A 27,507-nucleotide genomic window follows, 5' to 3' on the forward strand; every position below is an offset into this window, starting at 1 on the left:
CCTCTCCCTTGTAGGATGATGTTCACCTGTAGAGTGGCCTATCTCCTCAGAGTTACCCCTCTCAAATGTGTAACTCTCCTCTCCATGGTATCTTTTTCTGAGGCAAAGCCTTCCCAGGAGAGGGTCTTCTCTGCAGAGTTACCCTTCCAAGATGAATGACCCTCCTCTGCAGGGGAAATTTTGATGGGATGACCTTTCCCTGCAGGGTGATCTTCCCCTGCAGAGGGTCCTCTCTCCTCAGAGTTACCCCACCGGAATGAGTAACCCTCCTCTGCAGGGTAACTTTTTCTAATGCGATGCCTCTCTGTGAGGCGATATTTCCCGGGAGAAGGTCCGCTGTTTGCAGAGTTACCCTTCTCAGATGAATGACTTTCCTCTGCAGGGCTGGTTTTGATGGGATGACCTCTCCCTGCAGGGTGATCTTCATTTGCAGAGGATCCTCTCGCTGTCAAGTTACCCATTTCCACTGAGTGAGTCTTAGGGCGGCTTTTGATTGATTGATCTTCCCATGCAGGATGATCTTTACTTGCAGAGTGTCCTCTCTCCTTAGAGTTAACCCTGTTGAATGAGTAACCCTCTTTTTCAGGGTACCTTTTTTGAGGTGACAGCTCCTTGTGGGGTGCTCTTTTCCAAGAGAGATTCCTCTCTTTGCAGATGAATGACCCTCCTCTGCAGGGTAGCTTTTTCTGAGAAGGCATCTTCCCGTGTGGTGATCTTTCCCAGGAGATCACCCTCTCTTTGAAGAGTTACCTTTCTCAGATAAGTGACCCTCTTCTGCAAGGCAGCTTTTCATGGATTGACCTCTCCCTGCAGGGAGATCTTCGCCTGTAGAGGGCCCTCTCTCCTCAGAGTAACCTCCACTAGAATGAGTAACCCTCCTCTTCAGGGTACCTTTTTCTGAGGTGATGCCTCCCTGTGCAGTTTCCCTGGAGAAGGTCCACTGTTTGCTGAGTTACCATTCTCAGATGAATAGCCTTTCTCTGTGGAGGGGATTTTGATGAGGTGATCTCTCCCTTCAGGACGATCTTCACCTACAGAGGGTCCTCTTGCTGTCAAGTTACCTCTATCCACTGAGTGACTCTCAGCAGGGCAGCTTTTGACGGATTAACTTCTCCCTGCAAGGAGTTCTTCACCTACAGGGGTTCTTTTCCCATCCCAGTTACCCAACTCGAATGAGTAACCCTCCTCTTCAGGGTACCTTTTTCTGAGGTGACGCCTCTCTCTGTGGCAATCTTTCCTAGGAGAGGGTTCTCTCTTTGCAGAGTTGCCCTTCTTAGATAAATGACCCTCCTCTACAGGGTAGCTTTTGACGAGGTGACCTCTCACTGCAGAGCTAATCTTCTCTGGTGAACGACCCTTCCCTGCCAGGTGGCTTTTTTCAGCTGGCCGAACTGTCCCTATGGGGTGATTTTTTTTCTCTGTACAGAGTCTTCTCTTCACAGAGGGGCCTCACTCTACATGGTGATCACTCTGTGCAGAAATCTATTTCTCGACTGGGAGGTCTTTCTCTTCAGGGTGATGGTTCTCAGTAGAGGGACTTCTCCCATCCAAGTAACTTTTCTCAGTAGATAGACTCTTCTTAATAGAAAGTCCTTTCTTTGCAGGTTGACCTCTCATGATATGGCGGCCTCTCTCCCCATAGGGGCCTCTCTCAGACAAACCATGTTCCTCTGTAGAGTGACGTTTTTCTATAAGACGACTTTTCTTGATCAGGCTACCTCACTCTGTAGGAAGATCTTGCTTCTAGATGAATGACTTTCTCAGAAAAGTGACGCCTCTTCCCAGAGAGGTGCCTATCAGAGGGATACTTTACGGCAGAGGAAATTTTTCCTATAGTATGACCTTTTTCAACAGAATGGTGTTTCTTGGCAGAGGAACTCTTCTCTGTAGCAGGATGTTTCTCAGCTAACAGAAGCTTCACAGCCAAGGTGCTCTTAACTCTAGAGTAGTGCTTCTCAACAGTGGGTCTTTTATCTGTAACATGATACTTCTCAGAGGAGGGATTTTTCTCTCTTCTACAGGTTTTCTCATAGGAACAACCTCTCTCCACCTAGTGACTTTTTGTGGCAGGACAATTCCGTGGTCTTCCTGGAAGAGCTGGTTGAAGATTTCTCAGCTCATCTGATTTTTGTTCTGAGGACCAATTTCTCATCTTTCTGACCTGCCTGTAGCTTGGTGTCTGCTTCACAAAGTCATCTTCTTCCCCAAAGTGTTGGTCACGAGCATGAAGTCCTTTCTTTCTGGAACTCATTTAAGTAATACTAATGATTTCCCAGATTTTCTGGAGGTATATAAAACAATAAAAACAAAATATAATTAATTGATTTCTTATTCCAGAGGAAAACTAGCTAGAGCAACTAGGACAACAGAAGGGAATTTAAATGTCATGCTGAAGTCTCCTTAATTAACTAAAGTCTAGTTTTGTGACCATCATATCGTCTGGGTGAACAGTGTTCATAGTAAATTTAATATCAAATCTTCTTAACATTTGTATTATGATAAAAACACACAACACAGAATCTATCGTGTTAAAACCTTTAAATATCAATTCAGTGTATGAAAACATTAAGGCCAATGATTACCTCTGTGTCAGACTTCTGCGTTCAACTTCAGAGTCAAAATTTTACCTGCCAGTCCACTGTTACATAGATGTCTCAAATGGTCTATTTCAAATGTTGCTCCTAGAGTTCTCTTTTTTATGGAGAAATATATTTACTAAATTGACCACTGACACTTTAAATGAAATTAATAAATAATAAACCCCGTGATCAGGTGCCATACTGACCAATATCTTAAGCAAAATAGTCCAGAATCTTTCACATTATTCAGCAATATCAATATATAGTTACTGAGCATATAAAAAGGTCATATTATCCACAAACTATTTTTAATTTCTTTTAAATTAATTTATTCTCTCATATATTACATTCCAAGAGCATTTTTCCTCCTTCCTCTCCTCCCAGTTAATACTTCCAACCCCTGCTTCTCATTCACTCTTCCTCCATTTCCCTTAGAAAAGGGCAGAACTTCCAGGAATATCAAATAAATATATTATATCAAGTTGCAGTGAGACTAGGCACTTCCCCTCATATTAAGTCTGGATGAGGAAACCCAGTATGAGGAAAAGGGTCACAAAAGCAGGCAAAAGAGTCAAAGTCAACCCCTCCTCCCTTAGTTAGGAGTCCCACAAAAACACTAAACTACACAACTATAACAAATATGCATAGGAGCTAGGTTAGATCCATGATTATAGGTTAGACTCTCTGATTATTGGTTCAGTCTCAGGCAGCCCTTATGAGTCCAGGATTGTTGACTCTGTGGGTTTTCTTGTGGAATCCTTGACCCTTTTGGTTCCAATAATTCTTCCTCCCCTACTTGTTCAGGTTTCCCTTAGCTCCACCTAATATTTGGCTGTGGGTCTATGCATCTGTTTGCATCAGTTGACGGGTGAAGCCTCCCTGAAGAAAATTGTGCTGGACTCCAATCTACAAGTACAACAGAATATAGTTAGGAATCATTTGCTTTACATTTTCTGGGCATGACTGGGTCTTTCCAAACTCTGGGCCATCCAAACTCTGCTTCCTCAGCATCAGGCAATGCCAAGGGTGAGTGCTCTCACATGGCATGGCTCTCAAGTTGGATCAGTAATTGGTTGGCCACTCCCACAATTTCTATGTCCCTTTTTCCCCAGAACGACTTGCTGGCAAGAGAGATTGTAGGTTTAAGGTTTTGTGGTGGGGTTGGTGTCCCAATCCCTCCAGTGGAAGTCTTACCTGGTTATAAGAGATGGCCAGTTCAGTCCCTGTATCCTCTATTACTAGGAGTCTTTGCTTGGGTTACCCTCATAGATTCCTTGAAGTTTCCATTGCACTAGGTTTCTAACTTTCCTCCAAATTGTACCCCAGTTTCAATGGTCTCTCCCGGTACTAGTTCCTCCATCCTTCCCACAGCTGCAAACATCCTGTGCTCATCGTGATGCACCCCCAGTCCACTCACATCATCTATTCTCTTTCACCTTCCCAGGGCTATTTGTGCAACCCCCTTTGAAACTCCCTTATTACTTAGCCTCTCTGGGTCTGTGGGTTATTTACAGCAAGTATCCACTTGTGAGTACATACCATCTTTGTCTTTCTAGTTCCGAGTTACCTCATTGAGGATGATTTCTTCTAGTTCCATCCATTTGCCTGCAAATTTCATAATGTTATATTTTGACAGCTGAATAATAATCCATTGTATAAATGTATCATATCTTCTTTATCCATTCCTCAGTTTAGGGGCAGCTAGCTTGATCCCAGTTGAACAAGTATCTTTGTTGTAGGATAGAGTATCTTTTGGAAATATGCCCAGGAGTGGTATAGCTGGACCTTGAGGTAGATGGATTCCCAGTTTTCTGAGAAACTGCCATATTGACTTTCAAGGTGGATGTACAAGTTATCCCTCCTGCCACCAATGGATGAGTGTTCCCCATGTTCCATATCCTCACCTGCATGAGCTGTCATAAGTGATTTTGATCTTAGCTATTCTGACAGGTGTAAGACAAAATCTCAGAGTCATTTTGATTCAAATTTCCCTGATGTCTAAGATGTTCAATCCTTAAATTTTTCTCAGCCATTTAAGATTTCTCTGTTCAGAATTGTCTGTTTAGATCTGTACTCCATTTTAATTGAATTATTTGGTTTGTTGGTATCTAGTTTCTCAAGTTCTTTATATATTTTAGATATCAGCCCTCTGAAGTAGTGTTGGTGAAAATACTTTCCTATTCCGTAGGCTGTCATTCTGTCCTATCAACAATGTCTTTTGCTTTACAGAGAAGCTTTTCCATTTTATGAGGTACCATTTATTGATCATTGATCATAGTGTCTGAACTATTGGTGTTCTGTTCAGAAAGTTGTCTCCTGTGCTGATGTGCTTAAGGATATTCCTTGCTTTCTCTTCTATTAGGTTTAGTGTATTTGGTTTTATGTTGACGTCTTTGATCCACTTGGACATATTAAGCTTTGTACAGGGTGATAGTTATGGAAAAATTGCATTCTTCTACATGCTAATTTCCAGTTAGACCAGCACTAATTATTGAAGATGTTTTTTCCCCCATTGTATAATTCTGGCTTCTTTTTGAAATATCAGGCATCCATAGGCGTGTGGATTTACATCTATATCTTCAGGTCAATTCCATTGATCATCAACCTGTTTGTTTTTATGCCAAAACCATGAAGTTTTTATTACTATAACCCTGGAGAAGCACTGGATCTCCTTTAGTTGTCTTATTACTTTAGCTAGAATTTCAAGCATTATATTGAAGAGATATGGAGACTGAAGGCACCCTTGTCTTGTTACTGAGTTAGTGAAATTGCTTTGTTTTTATGCCAGTACCAAGCTGTTTTCAATACTGTAGTTCTGTAATAGAGTTTGAAGTCAGGGATGGTAATGCCTCCAAAAGTTCCTTTATTGTATAAGATTGTTTGGGCTATCCTGGTTTTTTTTTTTTTGTTGTTGTTGTTGTTTTTCCAAATAAAGTTGATTATTGTTCTCTCAAGGACTGTGAAGAATTTTGTTGGGATTTTAAAGGGGATTGTGTTGAACTTATAGATTGCCTTTGGTAGAATTGCCATTTTTACTATGTTGATCCTACCCATCCAAGAGCAAGGAAGGTATTTCCATTTTTTGGTGTCCTATTCAATTTCTTTCTTCAATGCCTTAAAGTTCTTGTCAAATAGATCTTTCACTTCCTTGGTTAGAGTTACCCCAAGATACATTATGCTATTTGTGGATATTGTAAAAGGTGAAGTTTCTCTGAATTCCCTCTCTGCTTCAATATCCTTTGTGAGAGGTGTGTCCTCCCAGTGTGATGGTGGAGCCGATATAATGGGAACTCACCAAGGCCAGCTGGACTGGGTCTGATAGAGCATATGATCAAACTGGACTCTCTGAACGTAGCTTGCATGGAGGGCTGACTGAGAAGCCAAGGACAATGGCACTGGGTTTTGATTCTACTCTATGTACTGGCTTTGTGGGAACCTAGTCTGTTTGGATGTTCACCTTCCTAAACCTGGATGGATGGGGGAGGACCTTGGACTTCCCACAGGGCAGGGAACCCTGACTGCTCTTTGGACTGGAGAAAGAGGGGAAGAGGGAATGGGGAGAGGGGGAGGGAAATGGGAGGAGGGGAGGATGTGAAAATTTGTAAAATAATAATAATAATAATAATAATAATAAATAATAGAAATTGCTTTGAGTGTTTCTCCATTCAATTTGAGATGTACTGTTAACTTGCTATAAACTGCCTTTATTTATGATTAGGTATGTTTCTTGTATTCCTGATCTTAAAGACTTTTATCATGAAAGGTTGTTAGATTTTGTCAAAGGCTTTAGTAATGTTTCTTTTACATATATGGGTCCCCTTGTATGTGGGACATAGATGTTCAGAATTGAGATATTATCTTGGTGGCCTTTTCCTTTGATAAATACAAATTGTCTTTCTCCATCTATTTTGATTAATTTTGGTTGGAACTGTGTTTTGTTAAGTATTAGGATGTCTACACCAACTTGCTTCTTGGGTCCATTTTCTTGGAAAATATTTTTGTAATCCTTAACTCTGAGGTTATGTCTATCTTTGATTCTAAGGTATGATTCTTGTATGAAGCAGAAGGATGGATACTGTTTTCACATCTATTTTCTTAGCCTGTGACTTTTGGTTGTAGAATTGAGTCCATTGATATTGAGATATCAATGACCAATGATTTCTTTATTCCTGTTATTTTGTTGTTTTTGGTGGTGATTTTGTGTGTCCATGGGGTCACTTTATTTTTTTTTGTTTTTGCTGGTGTGATATTGTTTCTTGTAGTTTTGTTGGTGTAGTTAACATCCTTGGATTGTAGTTTTCCTTCTAGCACTTTCTGTAGGAGTAGACTTTATAATTTGACTTTATTATGGAATATTTTATTTTCTCCATCTATTGTGATTGACAGTTTTTCTGGGTATAGAAATCTGGACTGGCCTTTGTAGTCTCAGAGTCTGCAGTACATCTGTCCAAGCCCTTATGGCTTTTAAAGTCTCCATTGAGAAGTCAGGTATAATTCCAACAGGTCAGCTTTTATAAATTGCTTGGTTTTTTCCCTTGCAGTTTTAATATTCTTACTTTGTTCTGAGTATTTAGAGTGAATTTTGATTGTTATGTGGTGAGAGGAGTTCCTTCTCTGGTCCCATCTATTTGGTATTCTTTAAGCTTCTTAGACATGTGATCTTTTTTTGTTAGGACAATTTTCTTCTATGATTTTGTTAAAAAATATTTTCTGTGTTTTTGAGCTGGGATTCTTCTTCTAATTCTATTATTCTTAGGTTCAGTTTTTTTCATAATCTCCCAGATTTCCTGGGTGTTTTGTGTCAAATTTCTTTTATATATCTCACATATTTTTCTGATGTATCTATTTTTTCAATCATATCTTCAACACCTGAGGTTCTATCTTCCATCTCTTGTATATTTTGGTGGAACTTGTGCCTGTGGTTCCTTTTCATGCGCTTAGATTTTTCATTTTCAGGTTTTCCTCAGTTTGTGGTTTCCTTAATGCTTCTATTTCCATTTACATGCTTGAACAATATTATTTCCTTCCTTCAACTGTTTCTTTTGTCATGACTTTCTTTAATAAATTTACACATTTTCTCCAATTGTTTGTGTGTGGTTTCCTGAGTTTCCTTAGGGGATTTATTATCTTCTTCCTTAAGGACCACGATCGACTTCATAAGGTTGGTTTTAAGGTCTCGCACATGTGTGTGTGTGTGTGTGTGTGTGTGTGTGTATGTGTGTGTGTGTGCGTGTGTGTATGCATGCGAGCATGCTGTCATGCTATGGTAGAATAGCTCAGTTCTGCTGGTGACATACTGCCTTGGCTATTATTTCTTGTGTTCTTAAGCTGGCCTCTAGATATATGGGACTGCAGTAATTAAAGGTCTAGATACCAATTTCTGAGTTTGTATTTGTTGGATAGATGTTCTGTTCCTAACTTTCTGTTTCCTCCCTGGTCTTCTGGGTTGTGTGGACTTGGCACCTCCACCATTCATCTCTTGTGGAATAGGAAGTCTCTCCCGCATTGAAAAGCTGGAGAAAGACAACAAGGAGGGTTTAAGACTGGTGGTAGGGTGGGTGTATGCAGAGTTAGTGACAGAGTGGAGGAGTCTGGTAGGCAGAGAAGCTACCTGTTCTTCTCCTAGTCTCCTTATTCCTGGTAAGGTAGAGAGTCTGAAGCCCAGTTGGAGGCTGGAGAAAGGCAGTTATGAGGTCTGTGAGATATGATGGGGGAACATAAAGGTAGTGAGATAATGGGGTAGTTTAGCAGACAGGCAGCCTACCTGGGCTTTTTTCCAGTCTGTGTGGGCTTTGATAGAGTGTAGAGATTCTGCCCCAGTAGAGGGTAAAGATATGACGACTTGGATGGTGTAGGTATTGGAAATAGGGTGGAATGGGGCCAATAGAATGTGGAGATTGGCAGAATAACAGCCTACGTGGACTTTGCCTAGTTTGTTTGGTCTCTGGTAGGGCAGAGAATCTCTGCCCCTGTTGGAGGCTGGAGCACAATAAGTAGGAAGGCATGGGACTGGGGATAGGGTGAGGGGTGCAGAGATAGTGAGAGTGGGGAATGAAGGGGGGAAGCAGCCTATTGCTCTTCGTAAAGTCTGTGAGGTCTTGAGAAGAACTAAAAGTCTCTGCCCCAGTAGAGGGGTAGGGTATGGTTACTAGGAGGGTGCAGGACTGGGTGTATGTTTGGTAGAGGCTAAGAGAGTAGGAAGATTGGAGTGATGGAGAAGCCTACCTGGACTTCTCCCAGTCTGCTCGAAATGTTTATAGTCTAGATAACAAGGGGTATAATATATAGTATATATTAATCATATGTCAGTTTATAAAGCACTTCGGGAGATACTTTCTAAATGAATGTTCAACCTTCCTTTGAACTTTGGTTTAATCATACCCTGAGCTATATTTTGGAGGTTAGTAGGATCCTCCTATAGCCATTTTTTTAAATTTAAAACCTTTTTAATTTTACATACTAGCCCCTAATTTCCCCTACCTCCCCTTCTCCTTCCCTCTCACCTCCCCCCATCCCACCACTAATCTACTTCACAGAAGAGGTAAGGCCTCTCTTGTGGAGTCAACAAAGACTAGTATTTGATTAACAGTATTTATTTGACTGCATATAGCTCAGGTAAGAATGTAAAGTGATCTAATGCATTATAATATTGTCATGGAAAATGACACATTCATCTAGCTATTCTTCTTCAGAGGCCATTTTCAATTTCTGAAGGCCTAATAAAAAGGGGATTATCTCAACAAACTCTAAGTTTAATTTCAAAAAAGAAGAAACCATGAATAATGGGAATGACTTCAAAACATCTTTCTTCACATCCAAGATACAAAACAGCGAAATCAGAGGTTCTTAATAATTTAATAACTGAACCATAACTAGAGAAGTTAGACAAAGCACCGAAACTCTTCAAAGAGTCTTTCCCTGTGGTTTAGTGCTCGTATCAATTTATTTCTTACCTTGGCAAACAGCCAAGTCATTCCCTGGTCACATCCACTTTTCAGCCTTTAGTGCCCCTCTCAATCATCCCAATCATAGTCCCAGGAATGTTTCGTGGCAATTCAGCAATAATAGTCTATTAGTATTGGATCCTGAATGTTGAAGTAGTTTATCTTCCAGAAAGGATATGAATAGAACAGTAGTGCAAGTAGAGTGATCTTTATTAATGATGCTCAAGGATTTAGACATATACTATAATCGTTAATCAATTTTAACACCATTTCTCTTACCCTTGTTCTCCACTAGACTGATTCAACTGTGTTGTGGTCTCAATGCAGTGTTAGAGATTTTTCTTTCAACCAGAAGCTTTTGAATTAATATTCCTCTATAACTTCGTCAGCATTTAAGAATAAATAGCAACCATTGCATTGTGCCTATATAATGCTGATTTACCTAGAATTTAGTTGCCCAAAAATGGTCACAGTGCAATAAAAATAAAGGTAGCTTGATTATATATTACTTATAGATACTTTGGAAATGAAATGAAGAAATTTGTCAAAAACATAATCTCATGTCCCTCTTGACAAGTGAGTATAGATCCTTCAACAATTTTGTAATTTTAAATGACAGCATTGAAAGATAGCTGTTTTTATAAATACAGATGGCCATTGTCACAATATAGAGGCTGTACCATTTATGGAAAATATTTTAATGTAAATAAATTTCTATATACTTACAAAATCTAATATGCATTTCTGTATAATCTGAATTTTTATTTAATGAATATTAGTAGAGTTGTTTAATATACCTAAATAAAAATTCTATTTGGTGATATAATCGAAGGATGTATTAGAGCATTGTTTTAAACTAAGTATCTCAAAGGACATACTAGATAAAACTTTGATAAGGCTCATCATGTCTAACCATTTCCCATGGTACCATAGGCTTAGTAACACTTACCACAGTGAGTGACTGAGTGGTTGTTAAACAGGGTGCTTTTAAAAATAATGTCAAGTACTGAAAAAATACTGTACCACTCTAAATTTAATATTTTTGTTTCATTTTTAGTTATGTATATGAGTGCTTTGCTTGCATTTGTATCGTTGTAGTATATGCCTATAGTACCTTCAGAGACCAGAAAAGGTTGTCAGATATGCTAGAACTGGAGCTACAATTGTGAGCTACCATGCTGATGCTAGGAACTGAAAGTGGGTTCTCTGGAAGAGCAGCAAGTGCTCTTAATCAGTAGGATACCTTTCCAGCTATTGAATTGCCTAACTTAAGCAAACTGTTGAAGATACAAATACGCTTTCTAATTTGCAAATATACATAGAAATGCTGAGTGATAATATCAAGGATCTATTGAATTGTATGAAAAATTCAGTTTAAGAATTAATGCTTTGAAGTGACAACATTTTAACAATAAGCAGTGAAATTTCCACAATATGTTCCAAAAATCTAGAAATTTGCAACTGGACCAGTAGAAATCAATATCCAATATAATTGAACATATAAGTCTTTGTTGCATAATACTAGAGAAGAGACAATTAGGACTAACTTTTGTCATGAATAAAGGTTTCATGGGCCTACACATTTGATGAAACAGAATAGGAAAGATTGTTTCAGTAAGATGACTAAGCATGGTTCCATCCCATGACCCCTCATGGGAGAAGAGAATCTACTTCCACAAGTTGTTCTTTGATTGCTGAAATAAAAAGACATGGGTCAGTGCTCTGGTCTCGTTTGCTGTCATGCTTTCTGGATGCTGAGGGTATTGGGAAAATAACTTGACATTTTAGCTCTTACTTGCCAATGATATTAAGTAATAAAAATCTTCCATACTAAGCGCTGTCAATTTTTTTCCATCCATGTTTACCGGTTATACTTATCAACAGTGTTTAATTCATTTTCATGCTTGTTTTTCTAGTTTGATAATCTAGACTTACTTTGACTTTTTCACATGGATTGCTTTCATGCAATAAGCTCCACATTTTGTGACTTATCATTTAATGAAAAAAATCTGTATTTTCAGTTTTAAAATAATAGATTAAAGCATTTGATAATTTTAATAGTAGAGAAATACGCTTTATTCCCAGGTCTTAAATAAGTATCTCAAGATAAAAGAAATATCAATTATAAGAATTATTATATTTCTCTCAATATAGTTTTATAGTATAGACATTGTAATTAAATCTGTTAGTGTGTCTGAATCTTACTAATAATATCACTTCATTCGAAAATATATTTTCACACAAAATTTTCTACAAAGAAGAACTTTGTATAATTCCTTTTTAAAGAATTACAATTCTGTTGCTTTCTTTCTTTCTTTGTTTTTGTTTTTTGAGACAGGGTGTCACTGTGTAGCTCTGACTTCCCTTGCTCTGACTTCACTTTGCAGACCAGACTGCCCTTGAAATCACAAAGATCTCCCTTGTCTGCCTCCTGAGTGCTAGGATTGAAGGCATGTGCCACCACTTCCTGGCTGTGTTGATGTCTTAAAGAATAGAATTTATCACAAAATATAAATTTTGGTATTAGGAACATAAAATGTTCTGTTTAAAGTATAGAGTTTGTAAGTGTGAATAATATTGTGTTGCTACCAGCCTAAAATAAATTTTTATATATTACAATTTTCATATAAGCTCTGTTATGCAAAAAACTTTAGTAGACATGAAGATGATAAAGAAAATTAAAAAAAAAAAAAAGAAAAAGAACCTCAAAGGAACGGAGCTGCAGAAGACAGGGAAACAAAGTATAAACAAAATACCAGAAAAGAGATTACCAAAGAAATAATAATCCTTACCTACCTATCAATAATTACTCTAAATATGTAAATTGAATTACCCAATCAAAAAACAAAGTGGTTTATTAGACAGAAGAAAAACAAGACTTTATGTTACTATCACGATTCCTTTCACCTATGGATCTCTCTCTCTCTCTCTCTCTCTCTCTCTCTCTGTGTGTGTGTGTGTGTGCGTGTGTGTTTGAATGTGTGTGCATGTACAACCAAATTAAGAAATGTGAATGGAGAGATTAGATCTCATAATATCAGTAGATGAATTTAGTGGTCAACTTTCAACAATGAATAGAAAAATCAATAAAAGAAACATCTCAATAGAGAATCAGTAAGGAAACACTGTACTTGAACTGTACTTTTGACATAATGTGTCAGACTTCTAATTAGCATTCCACATACTAGCAAAATACAAATTCCTCTCGGATATTCTGAAAACATTCTCTAGAAAAGAACATATTTCAGACTACACTATACATCCTTTCAAATTTAAGAATATTGAAATATATATATATTTTTCTTTTTTTCTTTTTATCCCAACCATCCTATTCCCCCAAGCTCTTCCCATCCTCCACTTCACACTTTTCTCGCCCCATCCCCCCTCCCCCCATCCCACCCCACCCCACCCCTATGTTCCCATTTTTTGTCCGGCAATCTTGTCTACTTCCAGTATCCAGGAGGATAACTATATGTTTTTCTTTGGGTTCACCTTCTTATATAGCTTCTCTAGGATTTTTACGAATTATAGGCTCGATGTCCTTTATTTATGGCTAGAACCCAATTATGAGTGAGTACATCCCATTTCAATCTGAACACACTGAACCTGTTAGAGGAGAAAGTGGGAAGTACTCTACAACATTTGGGCACAGGAGACCGCTTCCTACGTATAGCCCCAGCAGCACAGACATTAAGGGCAACATTGAATAAATGGGACCTCCTGAAGCTGAGCAGCTTCTGTAAAGCAAAGGACACTGTCACTAAGACAAAAAGGCAGCCTACTGACTGGGAAAAGATCTTCACCAACCCCACAACAGACAAAGGTCTGATCTCCAAAATATATAAGCAACTCATGAAATATATTTTTATGTAAAACAGTGGCACTATGGAAAAAGTATCATTCAAACTAAGATTTAAGTAGAATTTCATATTTTAAAAAACACAGGAACTATCAATAGCCTTGAACTAGCAGGACTTTAACTTAGCAAACTAAGTTCAGAATTAAACAACTCTAAACCAGCACAGCTTTACAGATCTTTCTGAATAAACAAAGTAAGCTATGTTCCTATTTCAGAAACCATAAACTATACGCTCATAGTTTCCTGAGACTCCCTTTACATTCTTAATTTTAGAACCATTCTTCAAAAGAAGACAATGAGATTCAAGTCTGAAGCAAAAGGAAGTATGTGCTTCCAAAACTGGCATGCTTGTGCTCCTGGAAATATGGGCATTCAATCACTGAAACAATGTGTTTTTATTTATGATTGCTTCTCCTACTTTCAAAAGGGTTTGATGATGATTTTATGGGCATACTTTAAAGAAGCTAAGATGATAAAGCTATTCATTACTTTTAGGTTGTAACGAAAACTTGGCTTCTTAAATTTTACCCATATTTTTACCTTTCCTTTTAGTTTCTATTGTTTCCTTGATAATAACTGAGGACAGGGTGTGCTTCTCTACAAATTAAATGAAAACATAAGTTCATTTTTATTTAGCTGGTTCCACTGTCAGCTGGTATGTACTCCATTCCAGCAGTACATAAAGTGTGCCCAGAACATTAAAAGACAAGTTTAGACCAACACAGTCACATCAAACCAGTAAGAGAGGAATTACATTTCCAATGTCATTATTAAGACAGGGTCCATGACTTTAGTTAATGAATTTGTCAAACTCTGGTGTTTTACCTGCAAGGATGTGCATGGTTTCACTTAGGAGAGAGCACCTGAAATGGTAAATTAAAACTCATGTATAAACAAGAATTATACAACTGCTTTGTAAACCCTTAAATAATAAATGTCACTAAATCTGTGTGTGCTTTTGAAATTTTCCACACCATTCAATTGAATTAGATACAGATTGTACTATGATGTAATTAATTACTTACAGTATTATTCCAGGACTGAATGTTAGAGATAATCAGATATGTAAACAAAAGATGTGTCTTAGACAAGCTTCTGTATGTTTATTGGGAATCCCTCTTGGTACACTAACCCCTAAGGAAGTTAGAGAGGCAGTACTGGACATTCCAAGAAGTGGATCAGCAATCAGCAATCGTTATACTGTCAAGGCCTCAGTAAAGTGGAAGCTATTTCTAGAGTTAGCCGAAGGTATCTCAAACACAGGGAAGTAAGATGGCACTTGTATAGATGCAGCAATCAGGAGCACTCTTCCAGGGCTGGAAATAAGAGCCAGTGCTGCTTTTGCAAATTCAGTTCCCAGCACCCAATTTGGGCAGTTTACAATGTTCTGTAACTGCAGCTCCAGCTCCAGCTCTGGAGATCTTATGCCCTGTTTTGGACTCCATTGGCAATTGCACTTGAATGTGCATATCTCCTGCACACCTGCATGAACACATAAACAAAAATAAGAACAAGCTTTTTACAAAAGTAGTAGGTGTGAAAAACAGAGACATACACAGAGAAACCTAAAGAGAGGGAGAGAGGAGGAAGGGAGAAAAGAAGAGAGAGAACAAGAGAGGCAGAGAGAGAGAGGAGAGTAGCAGCTAGAATTTACCAGCAACCATATTCTCATGATCTGTGGAATGCCCAATAATGTCCCCGAGAGGTTTCCAGTGACACCTCATAGAACCTGCTACAGAGAGTTATTGGCAGATCCTGCTTGCTTCACAGAGAATTTCAGAGGGATACACAATAGTACTAAAGTCAACAACAACAACACAAAATAGTCATTTTTCACTGGGCCTCACCATAGTAGAAAGATTGTGATGTATAAGATGAGGTTTTCTGCAGTATTCAAAGACTTTTTTGAGTCTTCTTTCCCCAAAATAGTGAGAAAAGTATTTTTCTCACACATAAATTCTTTGTAGCTAAATATGTGACATAAAATTGCCATTCAGGCTTGGGGAGATGGCTCAGATGTTAAGAATATACAGTGCTCTTACAGAGGATACAAGGTCAATTCTCAGCACACAAATTGGGCCTTTCACAAGTTCTCTAACCAGTTCCAAAGAATCTGACAACGTCATCTGGCAAGCATACATGTACATGCATATACCAACAGAAACACACACACACGTACACCATTAGAGTAAATCTTTAATGTTCACCATCTTAAATTTTTTAAGGATACAGGACAATACTGTTAATTATATCTACCTTGTTCTATAACACACCTCTAGATAATTCATGATATAGTCATGTTATATTATACCAATCGACCGCCTAATAAGGTTAGTTATATCACAGTATATCTGCATATACTATATTGCTATAATACATATATATTTATTTTATTTAGCCTTCAAAAGACATTTTAGTATCTTTAGTTCTAGACTAGCATGAATAATGCTAAAATTAATCTGTTTAAAATATCCTGTTTTCAGGTCTTTTAATTATATTCAGAATTGCTAGATCATATGTTAGTTCCAAATTTAATGTTTTGAGAAAGCACCAATAGTTCATGTGGATTTAAATACTTCCACATACTGACAAACCCCAATTATTTTTTATCTTATGTCAATTCATTGTGGCTTTGGGGTCCATTTCAAAAGGACAAAATAAGGAACCAGTACAGGAAATGGTATCATTTTTAATTTGTTCAAAGTTCAGTTTAAATACCATTATTTATTTAGTCCAAATGAATCTATATTTTTAGATCATTTGCTATTTTTATTATATTGTGGCTAATTATTTATCCTTAAGGATCCCTCGATTAAAACTGTGATTAAAATTATATATACATATATACATTTATAGGAATAGATAAATATGCATAATACTTAAATACTCTGCTTAGTATGTTGTTTATCTTTCTAATCCATGTCACAAAAATGTTTGTTAAGAGCTTATTATGTGCTACACATTGAGGGTTTTGTTAAAGATGACTAACAGCTACATCAAGTATCTTATCTGGGAATCTGACTCTTAGTAGGGGATCTTATTTGACGTATAACAGTCTTCAACTGTTTTTTATTTTATTAATATTTCCCAAGATTCAAAAGTAGCTTACTCAAACAAGTACAAGCCTCTTATACACTGTATAGTTAATTATAAATTATTTTTGTCATGTCTAGGTTTTCCTTTTTGGGGGTAGACTCTGTATTGTCACATTTCCTATAGTGAGATCTGCATACATTCTTTACTTAAACCAAGTGTTTACATAAATTTTATTCTGATACCACTTTGGGATTTAAGGATCATCCTTCACCAATATCACTGGCTTTGCTTAGCTTTTCTCTCTTCATCTTTTATACAGGGCAGTATAGTAATTGACTTTGACTATACTTCTAATGGTCTATGGCTTTGGCTGAAATTTTTTTCTTCAAACCTTCTGATTTGGAAGTAAAATTAACATGACTGTATCAATCTTTCACCTTGTGTACTTCTCAACATTTTATTTCCTTGTGGAAGCACATTGATTTCTAATTTTATGTACAGACTACAGATACAGAGAATCGAGGTTCTTCCTCACTTATATGAAATATATTTTTCTATCCTGGACTCCAGAAATGATTTTTAATTTCTTACCCAGTACTCTTGAATTGTTCTGTATTTCAATATGACAAATGCCATCTTTTAAATATTCAGAAAGAAACTATTCGTGTTGCTTCCTGCTATTTAATTCAATGATAGTAAGAGAGTTTTTTTATGTCCCTTAGTACTAAACAGAAGCACATTGGTTATTGGTAATTTATTTATTTACTTTGTGTGATGAGGTAGTGAAGGTGAGGATGGGGTTGTATACATGCCATAGCATATATGTGCAAGCCAAACTTTTGAGAATTGGTTCTCTACTTCCACCATGTGTGTTTCAGGGTCAAACTTGAGTTTTCAGGGTTGGTAGCAAGTATCCTTAGCCACTGAGCCATCTCAACAAGTCACCAAAGCAATTTGATCATGCGTATCAATTTCACCTTCTTTTGACACAGTATGATGAAATGAAAATAAAATATAGTAGGATTGTATACATATACCTCACATAGAAATTAGTATGTATTCAATCACTTATTAGTAAGTTGACTGATTTTCAAACAGAAAATGGAAAGAAACACAGTCATATAACAAAGCTACAAATAGAATATGTTCTTGTATTTTTATCAACCAAAGAAGACCTGTGAATTATAGAAAAACTCTGTGTGAACACTTCAAAGGAAAGATACCAGATACATTATGTGTGTGTGAGAGAGTGTGTGTGTATGTGTTTGAAAAGTTTAGTGGACGTTTTATAGCTCTAAGAAAAGCTGATAGTCTGCCTAATCATGTATCCGTAAAACCAATTAAAATTTTAGACTAAAGAAATATTCTTCAAACATTTTGGAAAAAAATAAGAGTTCCTTCTTAAAGCCAACACCTTTTAATTAACAAAGTACTCAGAGCAAAGCTGTCATTTGCAATAGTATATTACACCTACTGTTATTTTTGTTTTACCAAAGTCAATTCAATTTAGATGTTTTAAATTTGTCATTTTGTTTAACTATGAAAGAAATTTCACAGTTTTTGGTATAATCATTTTCATTTTCTACTGCAAAATGCATAAGTATGATAGAATCATTAGTAGTCAGACTATTTAAGTGCATAATGTTTTGTATATAATAACCTCATATGTATATATATAATGCTTATATCTCTGTAAGTTTATAAGGTACATTGTCATATCTGTTTTATGGATAACATGATAGAACAGGAAAGATTTCAAGATATCTTTCTAGATCAGTGGTTTTCAACTTCCTATTGCTGCAACCCTTTAATACAGCTCCTCACGGTGTGTTGACTCCTCAATCTTAAAATTATTTTGTTACTACTTCATCAATATAATTTTGCTACTGTTACGAGTTGCAATGTGACTGTGTTTTCTGAAGGTATTAGGCGACCCTTGTGAAAGGATCTTCTAACCACAAATGGATCATAACCCATAGGTTTAGGTTATTAAATGAGGTATAGAGAAGATGTAGGATACCTGCAGGGATGAGATCTGCCATGGGATGTGGTTTATGTATCTGGTGTCACTCTACTGAAGAAAACATTAAATTCTATTCATTCTTTGTGATCCAGAAGTGCTGTTATCTGCCTTACTGAGAATTTTTTTAACATACTTATCCTGATCCTTCCAAACAAAATTCATTTACCTTTGATGTGGAAGGACATAAAAGTATCTAATGACCTGTGTCAATTGGATAATGCAGAATCAAGTGTAAAGGAGAATGGTGAATGGAAAATTCAGAATATAAATTCTAGAACACAATACTACCATGGAACCAATCAAGACTTGACAATTGAGCAGATGAATGTATAGCTTGTGGAAGTAAACTTTCTTCTTCTACCATGTGGGCCCCAGGGATCAAACTCAGGTCATCAGGCTCAGCGAGAGTTCCTTTCCTCAACTTTCATTTAAGCTAGTAAAAGAACCTGGATTCAGGAATCACCTTAACAAAAACATTGGAAGGCTAGATTGCTAGGCTTCCAAACACTCGTTCTGTTGTATCTTATCTGTGTAACCTTAGGTGAATTATTTAATCCATATTGGGTTTCAGTTAGTTACACTGTGTGATTATGATAGTACACCTCTCTCCTGGATAGCTGGCCTGACCATTTGTTCAGACACAGCAATAAGTTGGTAATCTCTAATTTTCTACACATGGTGAAGTGCAATATTCTAACATTGTTGCTAAAGTAAACATTTCAGTGTCAGTCTTTACTTATGCAATAATGAGAATATTACTGACTTCATGGAATTTTCCTAAGGGGATGATATACAGTAAAACAAATTCTATTATTTTTCCAACAGTAGGTATGACAGATGGGCTCTTTTCTTGGCACTTTCCTTTGCTATAGCATATCAAGAAGTTATGTAACACACATATATACAAATTAAAATACAGTAAATATTTTTCTAAAAACTAGTTAAAATCTAAATAGCAAAACACTTACACATAGTCTACATTTTGCCCTTCCAGAAACATATATTTACAGTTTATTGTTAAATTTAGGAATCATTGTATATAGAAGACTTTTAAGTATACCAAAATGTTTAATAAATATGGGCTTTGTAACTATGTATCTTAGTTAATTCTTTGCTAAATTTGATTCATTATATTTTGATGATATTTGAACCACTTCTGTGCTGCAACTCCCATTAGATTAACCTCCTATTCCATACCCACCTTATTTCTAAAATAACCCATTGAGTCACATTAGTACTGTCTATGTACTCTTGACAAAGTCTCTACTGGAACATGTTACACCTATCAGAGGTCACAACCTTAAATAACACTATCTCCCTGTCTTCCATCAACTACCTTGATAGGTTTTATAGTGTTGAAAGTGTCTATATATGCTACTGGGGGAGAAATAGGATTAGTCAGAATATACAGATATGACACTATGAGCTAAATAATGAATGGCCTGGAGAGATAAGTCTACAGATGTGATAGTAGCATGGATAGTAACAATGAGTTTTAAAGTCCTCTCCACAAGAGAGAACTCATGTATGATACTAGCTAGATGAGAAACCTGTGACTGCCTAGGTTATAGGTCCTTTGGGGAGAACCCAATACTTATCACTCTGCTAAACGAACTTAGTTTATAACTATCTTCTGAATACACATCTCTATTAATAGCATAGTACAGATCTCAATTTTCATTAGAGAATCTTTTTGTGATAAATACAGAGGCCCACAACTAGCCAATAGGCACAGAATAAGAAGAGTCTGTGTAGTGATGACCTCTAAACGGTGCATCTATACCATACCTCACGCACTAAGGTTTGGGTATCTTCATGGAAGAGAGAGTGGAAAAGTTATAATGACTATGGAGGTCGGCAACAAACTGTATTTTAAGGGAGTAGAGTAGGTCTATTGAAAACATGAACTCACAGTGGTTATGACTGTATGTACAAGGCTTGTACATGATCAGACCAGTCAAAATCCCAAGAAAGAGTCAAGAAATGATCAAAATTCCCACCCATAGCTGAAAAACTAAGAAGCTATTGGCAATTGATGGTTGCTGAGAGAGAGAGAGAGAGAGAGAGAGAGAGAGAGTTCTCAAGTTTGTGACCTCTCCTGATCACGCATGTTCCAGTAGATCATCCTACAGCCATAAATATACACACGGCCCAAATTAACTCTGCTTTTTAAGCGCTTGAAATTGGTAAAGAAAAGTGATGGAGGGCAGAGGAGGCATTTGAGGAGAGGAAATGGGAGGTGGGAGAGTTAAAACATATTATATCCATGTAGGAAATTTTCAAACAATAAAAGACTTGAATGGGGTGCCGTCAAAGAAAACCTTGAAATCTTCTCAGTCTATTCTATGCTGCTAGAAGGCAGTGTGTATTTATTTTAGGAACATGCTTTCCAGTTCACCTAATGGTCTACAGTAAACTCCTACAGTTAGATTTTAATTTTCCTCTCAACCATACCCATATATCACTTCAGAGGATCCAATTCCTTGGTTGAGATTTCTTGTATAATATCGAAACCTAATTTACAGTAGGGGAGGAGAGTGCGAGTATATGAACAACTCCATACTATAGATCACAAGATGATAGTTTTGCTTCAGATTAGGTTTCCTGCTTTTCAGAAATGCTCTCAGTAGTGAGATGACTTTTAAAAACAATGTTTCTTATTTCTTCAGTGTTAGCTTTCTCCTTACTACTTTTATGTATTCTGTTTCAATTCTGACACCTGCAACACATTTCATTCCGCCTTACACTTCTGTCTGTGGGAATTGCTGGGTGTTCCCTAGACATTAGAAAGAGAAGAAGCCTCCTTCTACCTCTCCCATCTTCTTAATGAGGAGACCACCTAAAAAGTATGAATAATAATGCAGCCACTGAAATGAATGCATTGTCACCTCAGAGTATAAATGTGCACATTTTTGATGTGCTTTGAAGAACTCCCTTGTACACACCTATGAGATCTTCCACTAAGATGCCATTTCCAGTGATTCCCGAATGCTTCCCTTCTGAATCACTTAATCCAGTATTTCATTGCTGCGGCTCTCCTGGTTATAATGATGCTGTCACATTTGTCTGTAAAACAGATTAGCGAATTCTTCCTTCTGGCACTGGTTTCTGATCATCCTTCTGTATGCTGTTACAAAGGCATCATTTCACGCCAGCAAATTTATCTCAGCATCATTTAGTTAACATAGGGCAGCAAGCAAACAGCAGGCCGAGTTTTCCCCAATTTTTCATGTCTTCAGTCCTCATCTTTCACTTGTTACCATATTTTGAAAGTATTTTATAATAGACCAAGTAATTATAAAATGGTAATACTTAACATTAATGACTAGCTTATTAGCACCTCACTCATACTGTGATAATGATGATAATGTGTGGCATTGCTGTATTTACATTTCTTGTATTATCATTGAATCCAGACAACTTCCCCTGTGACATTTACTCTGTTATTTTCTTCCCTCATTGATGAGAAGAGCTCAATATTAGAGAGGTTGAATCACTTAAGCAAGGTCTCAGGGTTCCTAAGGCAGGCAGCAGGATTCTCACCCATGTGTCTCGCCTGAAGACTCCACGTATCCATTGAAGTATTCAACACTATTAACTTTAATTTAGGATTTTAATGACCTTGAAATAGTGTTTTATATCAAAAAGAAAAGTTTTCTACGCTATGTTGAGTCCAAGGTCCTCCCAACTCCCCCCAGGTCCAGGAAGGTGAGCAACCAAACTGACAAGGCTCACACAGAGCCCGTACATGTCGTAGAGACCAAGCCCATCGCCATTGTCCTTGGCTCCTCGGTCAGCCTCCACCATCAGCCACCCTCAGAGTGTCCGATTTGGTCGCATGTTCCATCAGTCCCATTCCAAGTGGACTTGGAGGTCTCTCATTAGTTCTGTCCTGCCGTCTCAGTGGGTGAACGCATCCCTCATGGTTCTGACTTTCTTTCACATGATCTCTCTCCATCCGCTCCTCATCAGAACTTTGGGAGCTCAGTCCCGTGCTCCAATGTAGGGCTCTGTCTCTATCTCCATCCATCGCCAGGTGAAGGTTAAGGCTCACAGTGAGCCCATCCATGCTGTAGAGTTCACATTCATTGCCGTTGTCCTTGGTTTCTCAGTCCTCCTCCACCGTCAGCCACATTCAGAGAGCCCGGTTTGGTCCCCTGTTCCATCAGTTCCATTCCAACTGGACTTGGTGGTCTCCCGTTAGATCTGTCCCACCGTCTCAATGGGTAAACGCACTCCTCATGGTCCTGACTTCCTTGCTCATGATCTCCCTCCTTTTGCTCCTCATTGGCCTCAAGAGGGAGGGAGTGGGGGTGTGGGTGGAGGGGAGGGGAGGGAAGGGGGAGGAGGAGGGGAGGAGATGGCAATTTTTAATAAAAAATAAATAAACTGGAAAAAATAAAAAAATAAAAAAAGAAAGAAAAAAAAGAAAAAGAAAGAAAAGTTTTACTAGCTATCACTTTAAAAAAAATAATAGCCCTTGCTTTTTCTTCACTGTTGTCTACTACTTTATTGCCAAAACAAAAGATAAAATGTGAAGTGTCCCACTGTTACATTCAGAGTGTTTCTTCCTACTAAGTACCTTTATTATTCAAGAAAATCAGAAATCAGAAATATGACCTTATACAATCTTTAGTTTTTTATTTTCTTCCTTGAATGGTCAATAAATATGTAAGTCTTACCTCGAAATATCCCAACAGTTTTGTTTATAAACTTCACAAATTATATGATTCTTACTGAAAAAAAAATAAATTTTTAAAACATGAAAGTAAGTTTAAAAATTTTTAAAGATTATCAAACATTTAAATGTTGTCTGATATATACCCTATAAAGTATCCACATTGTTAGATACATTGGGAGAAGTCTTGACTCAAACTGTTGTCTATCAACTAATGTTTATTTATTGTTAGTGAAAGTGGCTCGTTTGCTTGTTTCTCATATATTCTCTCTTCTTTTCTTCCTTCCTTCAAAAACACTAGCTCCTGGTCAGACTGTTACTCTAGTGACACAGTCTGTGGTTACCAAGGAAACTGTCATCTCCAAACTAGAAATGCCATCTTCTTTGCTGTTGGAGGTACCTGCTCTGGCAGACTTCAACCGAGCTTGGACAGAACTTACGGAATGGCTTTCTCTGCTTGATCGAGTTATAAAATCACAGAGGGTGATGGTGGGTGATCTCGAGGACATCAATGAGATGATCATCAAACAAAAGGTATGGATAAAAACAATAAGTAGAAAATCTGTAATAGATTTTCTTTAAAGTGCACATTTTCACTTGACATGTCCCTCTCCTTTACAACTTACCACCAGTTTTTAGGCTACCTTATTTTCTGCTAGCAAACATGCTCCATGCTCTACTCTGATCAACCTAAATATGATCAAAGGCATGAATTAATTGTCTAAAGGAGTCATAATTTAAATGGGGAAGGAGAAGCGGTGGCCAAACATATGAACCTTATAAGTATAGGTAGTTCAGTTAAATTCTGCAAACAACCTGTTTTTTAAGTCTTTAATACAAAATAATTCGCTCAATTGAGCTGATTACATTTAAACTATTTGTTTTGGCACTGTGCAACCATAACATATTACAAAGATAAAGATAATAATCTGGGACTGGCTTATTATCCACTTCTCTGAATTGTCTGTGCCACTATTCTACCTCAAGTCACAAGGAAAATTAAGAGTTAGAAATAAATAAGACAAGTAACAAAATACAATATATTTTGTTTTTTTTTTCTCTCATTAAGTGGTTTTTATTTTTTTTTCTCATGGTTTATTTTTTTTTATATTTAAAAATTTCCATCTCCTTCCCTCCTCCTCCCCCCTCCCTCCCCTCCTCCTCCCCCTTCCCTCCCCTCCTTCTCCCCCTTCCCTCCCCTCCCCTCCACCCATACCTCCCCTCCCTCCCTCTCAAGGCCAAGGAGCCATCAGGGTTCCCCACTCTATGCTGAGACCAAGGTCCTCCCAACTCCCCCCAGGTCCAGGAAGGTGATCGACCAAGCTGAGAAGGCTCCCACAGAGCCCGTCCATGAAGAACAATCAGAGCCCAGCGCCATTGTCCTTTGCTTCTCAGTCAGCCTCCGCTGTTGGCCACAGTCAGAGAGCCGGGTTTGGTCGCATGATCCATCAGTCCCATTCCAACTGGAGTTGGTGATCTCCCATTAGTTCTGTCCCACCGTTTCCATGAGTGAACGCACCCCTCTCGTTCCTGACTTTCTCCCTCATGTTCTCGCTCCTTCTGCTCCTCATCGGGACCTTGGGAGCTCAGTCCAGTGCTCCAATGTGGGGCTCAGTCACCTTCCCCATCTGTCGCCAGCTGAAGGTTCCCTCACGGTCCTGACTTTCTTTCTCATGTTCTCTCTCCTTCTGCTCCTCATCAGGACCTTGGGAGCTCAGTCCGGTGCTCCAAGGTGGGGCTCTGTCATTTTCTTCGTCTATCGTCAGGTGGAGGTTCTATGGTGATATGCAAGAAATCCATCAGTATGGCTATAGGAACTGGCCTTTTCAGGCTCCCTCTCCTCAGCTGCCCAAGGAACTAACTGGGGGCGTCTCCCTGGAAACCTGGGAACCCCTCTAGGGTCAAGTCTCTTGACAAAACTCAGGTGGCTCCTTAAATTAAGATATATGCTTCCCTGCTCTCATATCCACCCTTCCTATATCCCAAGCACCCCATTCCTCCGAGCTCCCCCCGCTCTCCCCTTCACACTTTTCTCTCCCCATCTTCCCTTGGCCCAGTCTTGCCCAACCCTCAAGTTCCCAATTTTGCCTGGCGATCGTGTCTACTTCCAATATCCAGGAGGATTACTATATCTTTTTTTGGGAGTTCACCTTCTTATTATCTTCTCAAGGATCCCAAATTTATAGGCTCGATGTCCTTTAATTATGGCTAGAAACCGAATATGAGTGAGTACATCCCATGTTCATCTTTATGGGTCTGGGTTACCTCACTCAGAATAGTGTTTTCTATTTCCATCCATTTGCCTGCAAAATTCAAGATGTCATTGTTTTTTACCGCTGAGTAGTATTCTAGCATGTATATATTCCACAGTTTCTTCATCCATTCTTCCACTGAAGGGCATCTAGGCTGTCTCCAGGATCTAGCTATTACAAATAATGCTGCTATGAACATAGATGAGCATATGCTTTTGTTGTATGATTGGGCATCTCTTGGGTAGATTCCCAATAGTGGAATTGCTGGGTCCTGGGGTAGGTTGATCCCGAATTTCCTGAAAAACCGCCACACTGCTTTCCAAAGTGGTTGCACAAGTTTGCATTCCCACCAGCAATGGATGAGTGTGCCCCTTACCCCACAACCTCTCCAGCAAAGGTTATTATTGGTGTTTTGGATTTTAGCCAATCTGACAGGTGTAAGATGATATCTCAAAGTTGTTTTGATTTGCATTTCCCTGATAGCTAGGGAGGTTGAGCATGACCTTAAGTGTCTTTTGGCCATTCGAACTTCTTCTGTTGAGAATTCTCTGTTCAGTTCAGCACCCCATTTTTTAATTGGGTTAATTGGCTTTTTACCGTCTAGTCTCTTGAGTTCCTTATATATTTTAGAGATCAGACCTTTGTCAGTTGCAGGGTTGGTGAAGATCTTTTCCCAGTCAGTAGGCTGCCTTTGTGTCTTAGTGACAGTGTCCTTTGCTTTACAGAAGCTGCTCAACTTCAGGAGGTCCCATTTATTCAATGTTGCCCTTAAAGTCTGTGCAGCTGGGGTTATGCATAGGAAACGGTTCCCTGTGCCCATTTGTTATAGAGTACTTCCCACTTTCTCCTCTATCAAGCTCAATGTGTTCAAATTAATATTGAGGTCTTTAATCCATTTGGACTTGAGTTTTGTGCATGGTGATAGATATGGATCTACTTTCATTCTTCTACAGGTTGACATCCAGTTATGCCAGCACCATTTGTTGAAGATGCCCTCTTTCTTCCATTGTGTACTTTTGGCTCCTTTATCAAAAATCAGGTGTTCATAGGTTTGTGGTTTAAGATCCGGGTCTTCTATACGATTCCATTGGTCAACTTCTCTGTTCTTATGCCAATACCAAGCCGTTTTCAATACTGTAGCTTTGTAATAGAGTTTGAAGTCAGGGATGGTAATGCCTCCAGAAGAACCTTTATTGTATAAGATTTTTTTGGCTATCCTGGGTTTCTTGTTTTTCCATATAAAGTTGATTATTGTCCTCTCAATCTCTGTGAAGAATTTCAATGGGACCTTGATTGGGATTGCATTGAATCTATAGATTGCTTTTGGTAGAATTGCCATTTTTACTATGTTGATCCTCCCAATCCACGAGCAGGGGAGATCCTTCCATTTTCTGGTATCCTCTTCAATTTCTTTCTTCAAAGACTTAAAGTTCTTGTCAAATAAATCCTTCACTTCCTTGGTTAGAGATACTCCCAGATATCTTATGCTATTTGTGGCTATTGTGAAAGGTGATACTTCTCTGATTTCCCTCTCTGCTTCCTTATCCTTTGTGTATAGGAGGGCGACTGATTTTTTGGAGTTGATCTTGTATCCTGCCACGTTACTGAAGGAGTTTATCAGCTGTAGGAGTTCTTTGGTGGAGTTTTTGGGGTCGCTTATGTATACTATCATATCATCTGCAAATAATGAAAGTTTAACTTCTTCCTTTCCAAATTGAATCCCCTTGATTCCCTTATGTTGTCTTATTGCTATTGCTAGAACTTCAAGCACTATATTGAAGAGATAAGGAGAGAGTGGACAGCCTTGTCGTGTTCCTGAATTTAGTGGGATAGCCTTGAGTTTCTCTCCGTTTAATTTGATGTTAGCTGTCGGCTTGCTGTAAATAGCTTTTATTATATTTAGGAATGACCCTTGTATCCCTAATCTCTCCAAGACCTTTATCATAAAAGGGTGCTGAATTTTGTCAAATGCTTTTTCAGCATCTAATGAGATGACCATATGGTTTTTTTCCTTCAGTTTGTTTATATGATGGATTACATTAATAGATTTTCGTATGTTGAACCAGCCCTGCATCTCTGGGATGAAGCCTACCTGATCGTAATGGATAATTTTTCTAATGTGTTCTTGGATTCGGT

General features: G+C 38.1%; 1 protein-coding gene across 1 annotated transcript in view; it reads left to right on the plus strand.

Annotated features, from left to right (window-relative positions):
- Positions 1-27,507, plus strand: part of Dmd (dystrophin) — a 1,847,711-nt gene that overhangs the window by 1,171,056 nt on the left and 649,148 nt on the right. Inside the window, 1 exon segment of the mRNA XM_038316167.1 lies at positions 23,421-23,653. Coding sequence (XP_038172095.1) covers positions 23,421-23,653 — 233 coding nt within the window.

The sequence above is a fragment of the Arvicola amphibius genome, chromosome X, assembly GCF_903992535.2.
Source record: "Arvicola amphibius chromosome X, mArvAmp1.2, whole genome shotgun sequence".
In the NCBI taxonomy this organism is placed as follows: domain Eukaryota; kingdom Metazoa; phylum Chordata; class Mammalia; order Rodentia; family Cricetidae; genus Arvicola; species Arvicola amphibius.